Here is a 15,682-nt window from a genome sequence, read left to right as displayed (position 1 = left end):
TGAAGACAGGGAAGCAAAGCCTATCCGTGTGATCCACCATGTCAGTCTTCCAACAATGTTTGCTTCATTTCTACTCTTTCTGGCAAAGTTTCAACTAAATTTAACGTCTGCTGTGCTCGACGCTCAGGTCGAGCACAGCAGACGTCACGGTCGGCCAACCAGGTAATCCGGCAGCTCGTCAGGTGTGAAACCACACAAAAAAGATAAACCGGTGACCCACCAGAACCGCGAACACGGTGAAAATTTCAGGCAGGGCCCTAAGATGACCCCTCTTAAGACTACAGGAGAGTTCAAACTCTGCTTATTATTATTCAGCAACCTTCACTGCATATTCATATTCACTCTTGAGGTCTTGGTCCATTGTCAGCCAGTTAATAACACAATGCGCCTAAATACAGCAGCATATAATATAATAAAAAGTGACTTTGTTGGAGTGGTGTTGGTGTTTATGTATCGGGCAGTAAGAGGAAAGGAGTAGAGAAAGAAGAACCGCCTCAGGCTACAGTGCTTCAAACACCATCTGTATTCCATGAATGAAGGTTTGGGGAAAAAAAAAAGATAATGAAAATGCAAATTCATTTCTATTTTCAAACTTGCCTGCAGGCATTTATGTGAAGTTCCACATTGAGAGAGAGCAAGTACAGAGAGATATATAACTTCACAGCTTCAACAACTGCAGGCCCAAGAGAGGTGGTGCATGTTATCTACGATGCGTTACGATGGTCTGGTTGCAATTATGGACTTTCTGAAAGACACCCGGGTCATTCTGCTGCTTGGATTGTTATTTGGGAAACTTCATTTCACTTTCCTCCCACTGGCTGCCTAAAAGTAAACTAATTAGCTAATTTCCTCATCGTTTAAATTGTCTTCAACCTTTCACTGGCGTTTGCCAGTAGACCGTCTTCCAGTTATCTAGTTAAGCTCTTATCTAGCTGCACGTCTCATAAATTAAAACTGCTGAATGATGAAACACAGACAGAATCACTGCTAGAGAAGCATTGAAATTAAATTACATCAAATGAGAAACCCGGTCTGGACTATTTTGCTATTTTCTATAAAGTCTGCTGTTCTGACATTCCTTCTTAACTTGTCTACACTCTTTGGTAAAAATGCATTTCACACAAGATACACAGCTGTCCTTCAAATCGAAATACCAGACTGACCTAAAGAGTTATAGCAATGTCTTCTCCTATTCTGAGAGGAACCCAGAATCTTCAAAGATATTTGATTTTATAAGATCCTGCCTGTGCATAAATGGCAAAGTATTCTTTATTTGCTCAAAAAGTCTTGACTTTAAATATACTAAATAACATGGTCATTTTTGGATTTGGTCTCATCTGTAATACAATAACTACATAAAATTAAAGGAGAGATGCTATTCTATCTATAAAGATGGATTACAAGGATTCTTGACCAAAGAAAATGGGGATAATTGTAATCTGCTTTATTTTTACCTGTCTAACCTAAAGTTGTTCTTGTTTCCCAAAAGTCTTCCTCTGACTCGCTGATCAGTCATCCTGACTACTCCTTCCCCAGTCGAGTGATCATCTCAGCTTGGAGATGATCACTCTCCAAGAATCAGGAGGGAAGCTTTTATTTCATCTCATGCTACTTTCATCTAACGCTTCCTGCTCATTTTTTGTCTGTTTTTTTTCTGTTGAAATTTGTTGAACACACTTTCCTTTGGGAAATCTACAGAAATTCTCTTGCTTGTTTAAATATATAAAAACATGCTTTCTAGATTGTCTTTAAGTAAGAGTGTCAATGGATGGATGTTTGATAAAACTTGACTGATGTTTGATTCTTTGACTTAAAGAACTTCAGCTTAGACAGGTGATCTGATGAGAAGAAAATCTAAAAATTACATTTTAAGCTACATAATTCAAAGTTTCTAACAAAATCCCATTAAAACATATTTTTTATGAAAAGTGAAAAAGGTCAACAAGTTATTGCAGGAAACTGACTGTATTTAGCATTATGGGGTAAGCAATGAAATGAAAGAGTCATTGTGAAACTCATGTGGTAAGGTTCTTGTTTTTCTCATTCTGCATATTCTATGTAAGCGGACAGATATCAGATTCAGATATTTAATAGTCAGTAACACCTGGGAAACTTTAATGCATATTTTTCTAGAAATGCAAATTATCTGGCAGCTTTAGAAACCACAAACAAATATGTGACTCACCTCAACTAAAGTCACCATCAACGCTGTTTATAGAGTCAGAGGAACATTTTTGGCTCCAAACTGCAGGAAAAGCCACTTTAATGTTTCCTCATCGTCAAATTTTCAACTGAAATTCACAAAGAAGCAAAAGGAATTAATTTTTTTTAAACAGCTGCAGCAATGATACAGAAGTACAAACTTTTTTCTGTTACAATTAAATAGACATTTATAATGTAAGTGAATTTAATTGTTTTTGTCAGGAGCTACTGCTGCCCCTGCAGATCGATCATCAACAGTTCCAGATCAATCAATCAATTAAGTTTATTTCAGTGTTTAACTCAGTGTTTTAGCTGTTTTGCCATTTTCTGGAGGTTTGTTCCAGAAAATGCTTCTCAATGTTTGGTTCTGGTTCTGGGGATTCAAACTGATTTTTAAGTCAGTCAGAAGAGATTCCTCTTCACCCATTGGTCAAACTGGCTGCTAACACCAGATGAAAGAACTGTTGATTCTTGAAAACATGCCCACTGCATCTCTACTCCCGTTTTTCTCCTCTGACACAAAGCCACTTCCTCTGAAAACCAAAACCACTGTCTTCTGTTGAGGCTGTTACGTCAGTAACCCAAATCTGGCTCATGTGCAGAAAACAGTGATGAAAACAAAACCCAAATTTCACAGGAGCTCCAGGAGAATGAGTCAATGCGAGAGAGGAGTTATTAACTTTGGACAGATTTCCCCTTGAGCCCAGAGAAATGAGAAAAAATTGCCCAACTGATAAAAAAAGCAGCACAAAAACCCAAAGCTGTGGTTCAAAGGCTGTTTGTAAAGCATTACTGGAACACAAAATCAAACGGAAAAGTAAAAAATTCGCATGGAATCCAGGAAACCTCTGACGTCTGTGTGTATCACTTCTCCCTCTTATATTGTTAAATATTACATGGCAATTCCCATTGTTCTCAAGTCCAGATGGGTGATCACCAGTTCAACTTCGTTTTTTTTTTTTTTTTAAAAAAAAAGAAAAAAGACTTAATTTTATGTTCCAACTGGATAATTGATCCTTCCTGTTTTAACTGGCACTGAATAATCTTCTGGATCTAATTATTTTTTATACTAAGACAGATAGAAATGAACGTTGTACTTACGTTTATTCTTAAATGGCTATTTATATATCCTAATATCTCTGTACTATCAAACTTACAATGATTTTTGCAATAATTAAGGGTTAAATACTTTTTAAACAGATTACACTACAAGCCTTGGCGCTGCCCTGCTGTTATCTACATGTACTAAGCTGCCTCTACTTTCTGAGGATGATTAAAGCTTTCCAAGAAGGCAGTGTGGTCACATGAAGTTATTTTAGATTTATAGTTTCCATGCGGCAAACAGCAAGTGTGGACAAGACTGAATGACAGATTAGCAGTTCAAGAGTTTCAATGATCTGTTATTTTTATTTCTTTTGAGAAACAGTCAAGCTTAAAACATGTAGGAAAAAAAGGTTTTCTAACATGTTCAACTCAAAAAACTTATTCTCTTGTCTATTTGCTTTTCAGCGCTCATCTTAATATTAAACTAAGAAAGACTTTTAGGCTGAATAAGCTGGAAGAAGATCTGGTTCCAATCAGAGGCTTTAGGCAATAAATGATGATATTTAACGACTACAACATGTAGAGCAATGCATGGTTCAGGACACCATTCCTTTTTAACTTTTATCCCCTCTTCTGGATGCAATCACAATTTCCACATATTTTGAAGATTATGGCAAGAATAAATCAGTTGTCTCAAAGAACAAAAAAGTTTAATAAATAAAAACAAGAACTCAAAAAAGAGGGTAGTCCCACCAAAGTATTTAGTATATTTTTAACATGCCAACATTAACATCATCATGTATGATGATGTATGATCATCATATGTTCATTTTTAGCAATTCCTTTCTAAAAATTCCTTTTTAGTAAGGAATTTCTATTTCTAAATTAGCATCACAAAATTTGTGATTTTGATTTCAAGAAACAAAAATAAACATTCATAAAATCCTGGATCTGTGTGAATAGATATTTCATTTTAAGAAACATTTGTTGAATGCAATTTATTAATATTTTAACAATTTAATGGTTTTATTAATACATTCTGGCAAAACCGGTCATTCAAGAACAATCAGATTTTTGATCAAATGAAACTGAGTTTGACGCCCCTGACCTAAAACATACCAGTAAACCCACTTAGGACTGGCTAAGGATGTATCTGTTGCATTTAATCCAAGTTAAAAAGCAAAACAAATGTGTTTTTGGACTCTGGACCAGCTGGTAAAGTGTCCAAAGAGACACTCTGAGGGTGAAAAGTCACTGGTCCAGACTGAAGTCTTCCAGGGAACAAGCATGACTTTTTACCCTAAATCTAAAAGCGCAACAACAACAACAGTGTTTTCATAAAGAAAAGCCAAATCATCTTTCATTTGTTCCAAATAAAATGAGCCCTGACCGAGAAATGATAACATCTGAGAAGCAAAAAAACAGAACTAGACAAGAAATGATTTGTAGACGAGTTTCAACATTTCTTACAATTGAATTCAATGAGCCGTTCCCTTATTTTCTCTTCCCCCGCTGCAAGTGCAAACACGTCCAGTTTCACCCTGCAGCAGTCACTCCCTCCTTCATTTGCTCCACACTCACTCAGCTCTTCAAAGACTCAGAGTTTACTCTAACCAGCTGAAAATGTCTAGTGCTCCTCATGTTTGTTGGGTTGAAGGAAACCAGGACAAAGGCGCGAGTGGCTCCGTTTGTCAAGCACACGTGTGTGTTGTAACAGCTGTCTGACTGAAAAGATGTCGCTGTTAAATCCACCGAAGATCTCCAAAGTTTGTTCATTGCTGTGAACTTATTAATCGTGATTAATTGATTATTGAAACAATCTTCAAAAAAGGCCGTCTGCTGAAACAAGCAAAAACACCCCAACAATTTGCATTTAAGATTTAAAAATGCGTACACTAAAAGAATAATCTGTTAATTTTATTTTAGATAATACATTTTCTTGTTTATTTGCATATTTTAATGAATTTAGAATAAAATTATTAGATGTTAAAATAAAACATATGGAGAATACGGCAATTTGTTCATCTGACTAATCATCAGAATAATTGATAGATGAATGAATTCATTTATATTATTTTACCTTATTTTATTAGCACATTTCTCCTTATTTAATCCTTTTGTTTTCTTTCATAATGAACCTGTTGTTATTTCTGATTAATCTCACCCATTACCCTGATATTTCACTGAGAATTGGGCACATGGTTCTTTGCATATTTAAGAAAAAGTTTTTCTGCTCAACTATTTTAACAAAATACCTTTGCCTTCTATTTAGTGCCTGTAATATATATACAGTACAGGGTTAAAAAGTTTGATCAGTTTTCGCCTTTTTGTCACACTTACATGTTTGTAAGTATAATATTGACCTGGGTACATTTAAAAAGAGGTTTTTATATTAATTCTGTTTATTTATGGTACTTGGGGCTGTCTCAATTTTACTAAATTGTCCCAGAACTTATTGCAAAAAACAATAATATTGTTGTTTTAAGGTAATTTTCAAGAAATAATGACATTCTCAAGGCTAAATTTTAAATTCTAATAAACATTTAAACACTGGAACTGGAAGACATTTTCAAATATCCAAAATAAATTTAAAAAAGCAACAAAAATAGCAAATAAAATTAATTATGAATTTCCTAGAAACAAAATTATCTTTCAAAAAGGATAGTTGAGAACAAAACACAGCTTTTATCATTCATTAAAAAAAGAAAGAAAAGAAAAAAGTGATAAATGAAGCAAATGGAAATTCTTTAATTTATTTTCATTTATCACGAGATTAATTGTTTATTGCCTATTGGCTCCATTTTAACTTGCCATTTCTGACAAAATGGATTAAAAATGATAAAATAAAAATCAAGATGTCATTCCCAACATTCAGAAAGTCACAATAACACAAAGGCCTATTTCATATTTATCAAATAAATAAATAAAATAAATACATACATAACATTTTACATGATTCAATCTGGTGTAACAAGATGCACTCAACAACTGGGAAATTTTTTGTGTAGAAAAAATATTTTAAATCAAGTAACTTTGAACATTAAAATCCCAATAACACACGTTGAGGTTTGTGGTTAATTCTGACTAAGCTTTGGATATTTTCTATTTTAATCGTTACAATGAGGGGAGAGAAGGAAAACACCCAAATACAGCAAAACAACAAACAGTCCAAATAAACATAAAATCCAACTTTTAAGAATAAGAATGGAAAAGAGTTACTAAACGTTCAGAAGAGAATATTTGATACAAATTTTCAGTCTCATTATAAGTCAAAACTTATTTGAGGAGCAGAGATCTGGGAATTTTTTTTATCAGATCATCTCCCTGATGATGGGACATCATCAAATCCCACTGCGTCTTCCCACGCTCCGCTCATCCTGGCTGGAAAACAGAATCACGTCATGACACATGACTGTGAACTCAGACCAGCAGGATGTCTGTTTTCATGGAGATGTCACTGCTTATGACACAGCAGCAACAAACCACAGCTTCGGCCCGAGTGTGTGTGTGTGTGTGTGTGTGTGTTACTGTGTGCAAGGCATTGCAACTGTGCAAGGGTGTGTGTGTTTCTCAACATCACACACCTACTGAGGATTGCAACACAATTTACATCTAAAGTGTGTTTTTTTATTTATTGGCACATCAAACCAACACAAAGCAGCAGATCCACTGCTGAGAGTTTTTACTGTTACTGTTTTTGCAAAATCCTTAAAAAAAGTAACAAAACGTGGAGATTAATATTCGTATTAATGTCCCAATTTTGAAAAATATCCTAGATCAGGTGATGATGTGCTGGATCTATTCACTCTATTTCTAAGCTTTACAAATAATAAATACGTTATTTATCTTATAATATATTTAGAATTCCTAATTGCACTTTCTGAAACATTTAAAAGAAAGTTTTGTTGCAGTTTATATTAACAGTTAACTTATCAGTTTCTTTATTATTTATTTTAAATTTTCTGTTGTGCTCCTAACTGCACTGACTGAACAAATTAAAGTTGTTTTCACATTTCAGTATATTTTTAAAACACTCTGGATCAATTCAGCTGTGTTTTTCTGTATCAGATTCTGTCGTCTGATACTAATCCTCAGACATCTGGATCAACATCGGAAGTGACAAAAGTGGATCAGTTCATTTCCAAACGAAAAAGTTACTCATTCATAAATCATAAAAATAGTAAAACCTCAAAGGCGGTGAATACTTTTAATAGTTGCTGTAGTTTTTAAGTTGAAGGGAAAAAACATTTCACACATTAAAAATAAAAAAAGACAATGAGAAGCTGATTAGAGCTGATTATCACTGGTTTTCTAAGTGATAAACCAGTTCTATAGCTTTAAGGTGAACTGGTGTCAACCACAGTATTGCACTAATAATATTACATATTAATTTTATTAGTTAAAATGTGTTTTTTTACCACAATGATTTATTTCTCATTAATTCCTTTGAGGATTTTGGATTTTTCCACAATAATCAGATGCATTCAGCACAACGGAACAAGCTCCATGTTTGTTGTATTTGGCTCTGATTGGACCCGGGTCTGATGAAATAAATCCCCACTCGGTGGTCCTGGAGTAAAATCAAGAAACAGCTGCTGCAAATAAAACAACTTATGGAAGTGAAGTGGAAAATGACAATAAACAAAAAAATATATTGCAATAAAAATGTAGATTTAATACTGTTGATCCACTCCCTTTCTGGTTCCTCCGTTCTCTTCAAGCTTCTGTTCAGGACTTCCTGTCTATATAAATATCAACAGTCCTGCTTATCTCTTATTCTCCAACATGCGCAAACCATCTTATAGACTCGCCGCGACGTAGCTTAGCAATTGACAACACGCTGAATGAGTTGGAACAATTAGCTTCAATCTGATATCTTATTGCTGATAAACCAGCTGCGTCATTTCACTTCCTGCTTATAAAAATAAACACTTCCTGCTCTGTTTATTCTGGACTTCCAGAAATTACTTTGACTTTTCTTTCAACATACATCCATATTTATGTTTTTGATTAGGTAAATATTAGGTTTTGTACAGTCTCAGAATAATAAAGCCACCATGAGCAACAGGTGTTTTGTTTTCTTTTTGTTTCATTCAGAGTGTATTTCTTTGTTTTGTTTCTTAGTTTATTCTTGTGTTTTGTTCCTTATACATTTGAATTAATTTCACATTCACTTTTTTAGTTCATATATCTATTGAATTAGTTCACTTCCTCTGTGCTAATTAGTGTCCCTCCCTCATCTGGCCACTTTTGGACTGATTAAATAAATAATATTAAATTCTTCTTCTGAAAGTTTTGAGCCAAAACTGACTGCCACCATGAATTTGTTCTGTTTTTAGTGATTTTATTGTGACATTTTAATTACTCCATAATGTTTGTTTTGGTAGAAAAGGTTTTTGTCCTGCAGCCCTGCTCTTTAATCCACACATCTGCAGAAAATAGGGGATTCCTGTGAAACACACTTGGTGCCAGAACTTCGTGTTGCTTTCAGCCTCTTGGCAGTTTTCCTGATTCGCTTCAGTTTAATTCCAGGTTCTACTGCAATCTTTGTAACCTTTCACAAATGTTTATTGTACAATTTCCTTCAATAGATGCATCTGTTTTACATTTTAAAGGAAATATGGTGAAACAGATCTGAAAGGAATTTTCAAAATCTTGTTTTCAGATCATATATATGTTATTAAAACATAAGTTTTTTAAAAGTTTTATCTCTTGTTAGCATTAGAGAAGAAAATAAAGCTGCAATATTTTGATGCAATTACTCACTGTATACCTGGTGCCACAGCTTTGATCATCCTAAGGAAACTCCAGGAAATATCCCCATCCATGGCCTCCTCTATAAAAAGGATTGTTCTTCATCTTGGAACTAATGACGCACTCCTGCAACAATCAGAAAACACTAAAGATGATTTGAGGAAGCTTTTATGTTTTTTAAAGACTTGTGATCGAGCTGTTTTTATTTCTGGGCCCATTCCCACTTTTGAACAAGGTTCTGGGCGTTTTAGTAGAATCCTCAGCCTACATACTTGGTTGATTTCAGCTCAGTGAAATCACCTCCTACTTCTGAAGGAAGTAGGAGGTAAATAACAGGCAAAAATCAATAAAATCACGCAGAGACAAACCAGTCCGTAGATTGCAAAATTTAGTTTCTATTCCACTTAATCAGACAGATTGACAAATCCACCTTCTTCTATTAATTGTGAATTTTTCTCCTCTGAGGCCTGTGACAAAGTTGCCATATATTTCATAAATAAAATGGTGGAAATGAGGGAGAAAGTAAACTCTTCTGCATCTGCTGCTAGGGCACAATTACCTACGTTTTCCACCAAACAGGACTTACCTAGGATGACCCACTTTAACCTGGTCACTCAAAAAGATTTGAGTTACACTTCTTTTCAATATCTATATGCTTCCCTTAATTCAAATTATATGAAATAATAATATAGAATACCACAACTATGCTGCCGACGACACACAACTGTATATTAGTTTGTCACCAGGAGGTTACAGTCAGGTTCAAATACTCACTACATCTCAGGGCCGTGCAGAGACCACTAAAGGGGCAGGTGCTCAAAAAAAAAAAAAAAAAAAAAAGGGCACATCTAATTGCATTTTGGGACAGAATATTAACAAAATCACACAGCTTTCTGAGTTTAATTAACAATGATAAATTACAAAATTGTGAGACGTACAATCAAAGAACATCTGCCTGGGTCGCTGTACTTGCAGTGGAGATGAAGACGCTCCATTCAGAAAAACAGAGCCGCATCAAACTTTAACGTGGAACTGCAGAAAAAAAACAAAAGCAAAAATTTAAATAATTCATGTCACTATGAGAAAAGACTACTCTATTTGTGTTTTAGTGTATTTTGTAAGTACCTATGTACATTTTCTTCAATCTTTCCTCTTTTTTTCTTGTCAGTTTCTCTTTTTTTCCCTCATTGTCTCAGTTTGATTATTACATACATTGTTCTCTGTGTTGAGTAAAGTCTTATTTATTTCAGTCTCTGGCTTTTTAAACAAATTTCCAAATTTTAAACATTTTTTGTTATTTTTTTTCTCTTTTGTTCACAGCAGCAGTTTTCTGTTGGTCATGTCTTGAAAAATGTTAATAACCTCAATGTGAATGATTGGTACAGTTGACCCAGTTGGTCAACAATCCACTACCTTTCGCTGCTTCCAGCAGATCCTTTCTTTTTTGTTTCTGACGTCTCTCTTTACGTGGCATCTTTGAACTGAAACAAGCAAAACATAATGAATTATGATCAGAACACTATAATAAACCACACTACCAATTCTTTACCCTTGTGTTTAAACCAATATGTTTTTCAGTCCATAGCATAACAATATTAATTTCAGAAAAAATGAGACCTCTCCTATGGAGTTCAATTTGTTTCACAATTATTCAATTAAAATACTAACCTCAGTTAAATAATATAAAATTGTGATCAAGCCATTTTGAATTGTAACATTTTTTTCAACAAAAAAATGTTTAGCTTAAATTTTTTTAAACTGAAATCACAAATTTTTATCTCATGACTTTAAAAAATTATTTGCAAAACAAAAAAACTTATTTGCGCATGTCAGAAATCTTTGCTTGCTATTCAAAGTTTTGCTTGCGATTCTCACATGATGTCCTTGGCAGAGCCTGAAATTAAAACCAAAGATTTCTGATGTGTGCAAATAAAAGTTTATGTTTGCCCCTTCATTAATGACATGCTTTATTGGACAGAAACAGTTTGATTATTACATACATTATATCTATCATGGTAGTTCAGGATGAGTTATTTTTCATTCTAAATAAATATCCTTGTTGAATGTTTATTTAAATTCTCCTTCAAGATACATTTACCTAACGCCAGAATAAATGCAATATACATCATTCACCAAATAAAATGAGAAAATTAGACACATATCCATGATGGAGATGATAGGTTTTGTTCGGGCGATGTGCCCCGATTGCATAAGTAATACTGAAGAAAGACTGCCATCATTAACGATACAGGGAAGCTTTTAGTTATTTTGCTTTGCTAGCAAAGTCATTAGCTAGCAGCTAGCTCATAGCACAACAACAACAGCGTAATGTCTGATGATAAAAATACTGGATCGATAGATTAGAACAGCTTTTCCTCACCTGGCTGGCGGACTTAGAGAGCGCCCGATATTTTCCTCCGCCTGTCTTGTTATATTTCATTTCTGCTTAAACCGCGACTCCGTGCTGAAGGAGAAACGATACAACATTTAACGTTTTCCGTTATCTGACAGTAGCAAGCCGACTCCAGTTTTTTCACCAAAAATATTTTTTCAGTTCACCAAAAACTGTTTTGTAATCTGGAACGTTCGCTAGCAGTTAGCCGCCTCATCTCACCGCGCGAGAGGCAAGTGCGTCGTACGTCACGGGCAAAAGGTCAAAGGTAACAATGTGACCGGAGGGCAAAGTAGTAATAATAATAATAATAATAATAATAATAATAATAATAATAATAATAATAATTGTAGTACATGTGTAAGAAAAAAATAAATAAAATAAAATTTAAAAAAAGGGCACTTATGGTCTGCACCTATTAATTAGATTAATGTCTGGATGAGCCATAACTTTCTCCAACTAAATAAAAACAAAACTGAAATATTAGTGTTTGGACCAAAAGAGCACAGATTAAAAATAATCACCCATCTTCAATGTATTGGATTAAAATGCTCTGACAAAGCCAAAAATCTGAGCGCAAACATGGATCCTGATCTGAGAATAACCACATCAAATCTATCATAAAAACATCACACTACCATCTAAAAAATATTGCTTAAATTAGACGACTCATGTCCCCACAAGATTCTGAGAAATTAGTTCATGCGTCTGTTTTTAGTGGAGTCGATTACTGCAATGCCATTTTCACTGAATTATCAAAAAAAGCAATAAGACAGCTCCAGCTTCTCCAGAACGTCGCCGCAAGAGTCCGAACTAAAACAAAAAGAGATTAGCACATCAGTCCAGTTCTCAGATCCCTGCACTGGCTGCCTGTTGCTCAAAGAATTTAATTTAAAATCTCCTGAATAGTTTATAAAGCACTTCATAATAGGACTACATTTCTGATGTTCTACTTAGACCTTTAAGATAATCAGAATCAAACCTATTAACTATTCCAAGAGTCAGAACTAAACATGGTGAAGCAGCTTTTAGTTTCAATACTCCAACACTCTGGAATGAACTTCCTGCTTTTTGTAAGACTGTCCCTACCTTGAGTTTATTTAAAACAAGGTTGAAAACCTTCTTATTTGAAACGTGCTGCATAAATAAAGTTGTCTTGCCTACTAAGACTTAGTCAATTATTGCTGCAGTTTTTTCCTTTCTCATCCAATTTGCAAAATTAACATGAAAACTTTGCAATTTTCTACTTCTTGCTCAGTATAAAGCAATGTTTTCTTGTCTTTCTCATTTTGAAGAGTGCCAAAAAGAAGTGGGTCACTTTTCAGTCTGTTTTAATAACCCAGGAAAAGAGAGCGTTTTGTATTAATGACAACAGAGCCAAAAAAAAGCCCAATTATAAATACAGCATATTAAAATTTATGTGGCTTTAAATCGTCTTCCTCCTCAATATACTCCCTCAAAGAAAACATCCTGCGATCTTAAAGATTCAGACGTGAAGCAAATAAAGCGTCCAAGCAACTGATTATATCTGATTTTATATCTGCTACCCTGTCCACAAAAGACAAAAACAAATCAGAAAAAAGAAAATTCAAGATAAAATTCAGAAAACATTTCACATGGTTCAAACAACTGACATCGTCTCTCAGTTTCCTTTCAACAAAGCAAATGATTTTCTCTTGTGATGTCTAAAAACCAGTTAGCAAGCCGAAGCACTAGCAGAGAAAACCCTTTTAACACCAACCCATACAAATCATGCTGTTACTCAAACTGCTGCGACTCTGATGATGTCGTTCATTTCCAGCCTCAGGTTTCTCATTTAACCAAATCTATCAGCACGGAGGACGTCCACACAAACAAAGCAAGAAAGAAACTCAACTGTGTGTGTTTCTGCACAAGTAATTCATCTTCTGTCCACTGACACCAGGATCTAACGTTATCAGTTTGGGGTTTTTGTCCTTCTGGGAGGCAAACTGTACGATTGGGTAGTGAATGTTAAATAAAATTGTATCCTATTATTCAATTATTGAAGGATTTTTTGTTGTCATACTATCTTTGCTTGTTTGAGATACGAAATTCAGACTCGTGTCTCATGTCAACTGACTGGTGTTTTATCCCAATTTTTGCTGTTTTTTGTGTTTTTTTGGCAGACTAGCGTAAGCTCTCCCAGGCAAGTAAAAAGACTCAAAATCATAGAAATAATTGTAGATATTATATATATAACTGCAATATGTTTTAGTTCCATAAATGCATAATGTAGTTGGAGTTAAAGTTTTTTTCCCCATAAATTTCTTTTTTCATTTATTTCAGTTAACAGAAATGTTTTCTCCACTTCAGGTTTTGTTATTTTGTTAGTTTTAGTTGACAATAACAACCTTTCCTCCACTCTATAGTCATTTATTTGATTACCCTGGAGTTAGCTCATCTCTCCAACATTATCATTAAGGTTTTTTTGGTCGCATGTGACCAGAAGAGTTCCCTCCGCTTGTTGTGAAAAACTTTAAATGGGACTTCTTACAAATTGCACAATGAAGAGTTGTTGTTTAACTGAGCAGCAGAGTGGGTTGCACCAATATAAGGAAAACATTTGCTGTAACATAAGTAAAATGATAAGACTTGTGATAATTTCAAACATTCATAATAAACAGATCCCAGATCATATAATTTATGAAGTTCTGCAGAGATAACCCATTTTTGTAAGGACTTTAATTTTTCCTCATTAAAACTAAAAGAATGATTCCAGCTCGAAATAAAGGCACTGATGGAGTATGTGAACCTTAGAATAACAAAGCTCTGGCTGATTTGGATTGAAAACCCTCATCAGTTCCAGTATACACATTCACTAAGCATGAAATTATGCTGAAACAGTCTGACTTATAAACTTATGAAACGTCATACTTGCATCTTGGCCTGGCGAAATAATGAATTACTCGCTCATGATTTATCATTTTTCTCTTTTTCTACCAAAAACTGGGTGATAAAAGTCAATTTTTACCAAAAAGAACAATAATGTTTACAGAGACTTTGTCTCTCCTTATTTTGGATATTTAAAATGTCTTCCAAGATTTTTAATCTTTAAATTACCGGTATATTACATGAAAATGATTTCATTACAACAACATTGTTGTTAATCGTGGGACAAATTTTGTAATTGTAAGACTTACCTGCAACCTGATTAGAAAATTTGTTCACATCGCCACGGACACAACAATATTCAGACATGATAAACAACATTTCTATACTATCAAACATTGCATATATTCAATAGAAATGTTAGTATTGAAAGACAGATAGCAGCTGTTACTCTACGGATGGAAGCTTTCGTTAAACGAGAGCCGATTTCCTGGTTTTTATGGAGGTCTGGGTCTCTTATCAGAGGCAGCAGACTTTCTCTCTTTCCAATCAAGAACATAAACACAGTAGGACAGTCCTGTAAGACAGAGACAGGGGAGGATGTTTACCTGGTCGTACACGTGGACTCATTGAGCCGGGCACAAAGGGGAGGATGTTGTCCCTGCAGCAGGTTCATATCGGGAAATGTGGAGCTGAGCGTGACCTAAACACACACAGACATGTATGGCTTAGCAAATTGACCTCTTTCCTGCAGAGAAGTTGGGTTTGTCTCTAGAAACATAAAAATAACATCTACTGTTGGGGCTGAAACATTTAATGTGGAGATACTTATGGTTCTTTTCTGTTGACGGGTTTTAGAGTAAATACAAACTGGAGTTTCAAAAGTGACAATTTTATTTGTGGTGACAGAGCTGTCCAGACCAACTTGGCCTAATATGAAAAAGAAAATGCGTGATGGGAAAAACTGCTGTTAAGCATATGCATACATAACTCATTTCAAGGTCATCTCTACTGAATTTCTGTCCAGACTTGTTTTCTAAGCCATTCCAAAATATTTACTTTGACTATTTCAAGCCATTTAACAATCTCAAAGCAATTTTGTAGAGATGCTGTTGAAATAGATTTTTAAATTAGCACAATACTGCACAGGATACCCTTGATGCATATAAAATATACCATAGAAAGTTAAAGTACACTCTACGTTCGCATAAATTTAGATAAAGATCCAAACTAAAACAACTGGCCACTCTCAGATTTGACATAAATTCTATAGGGAGGATTCTACAGAAAGAAAGGCCGAGACTTTCCTTAACTCTCTATAGACAGGGAGTCTGTCTGCCAGGCAATTAACAAATTCCTTAGTGTGGTTCAAAAGTTCACTAGGATCTTAAAACTTTTTATAAATAATTTTATCCATACTAGAATTAAATATTTTCTTTA

General features: G+C 34.5%; 1 protein-coding gene and 1 long non-coding RNA gene across 3 annotated transcripts in view; both read right to left on the bottom strand.

Annotated features, from left to right (window-relative positions):
- nid2a (nidogen 2a (osteonidogen)) overlaps positions 1-9,120 on the bottom strand; it is a 78,258-nt gene extending 69,138 nt beyond the window's left edge. Inside the window, 2 exon segments of the mRNA XM_055059567.1 lie at positions 2,186-2,291; positions 9,013-9,120. Of these exon segments, the coding sequence (XP_054915542.1) occupies positions 2,186-2,203 (18 nt within the window). The 5' untranslated portion in view covers positions 2,204-2,291; positions 9,013-9,120.
- Positions 9,121-9,953: 833 nt separating this feature from the next.
- LOC129379027 (uncharacterized) lies at positions 9,954-14,939 on the bottom strand. 2 transcript variants are annotated; one of them, XR_008608126.1, is made up of 3 exons: positions 14,851-14,939; positions 10,414-10,481; positions 9,954-10,032 (listed from the first exon to the last, which is right to left on the bottom strand). It is a non-coding gene; the product is annotated as an uncharacterized LOC129379027 (long non-coding RNA). The 2 variants fall into 2 exon arrangements; XR_008608125.1 differs by lacking the exon at positions 14,851-14,939 and adding an exon at positions 11,381-11,468.
- Between the last annotated feature and the right edge of the window lie 743 nt (positions 14,940-15,682).

The sequence above is a fragment of the Poeciliopsis prolifica genome, unplaced genomic scaffold, assembly GCF_027474105.1.
Source record: "Poeciliopsis prolifica strain line A6 unplaced genomic scaffold, Auburn_PproV2 SCAFFOLD055, whole genome shotgun sequence".
Classification (NCBI taxonomy): domain Eukaryota; kingdom Metazoa; phylum Chordata; class Actinopteri; order Cyprinodontiformes; family Poeciliidae; genus Poeciliopsis; species Poeciliopsis prolifica.
Note: the sequence above shows the minus strand (reverse complement) of the source record. Positions and strands in the feature narration are given on the sequence as shown.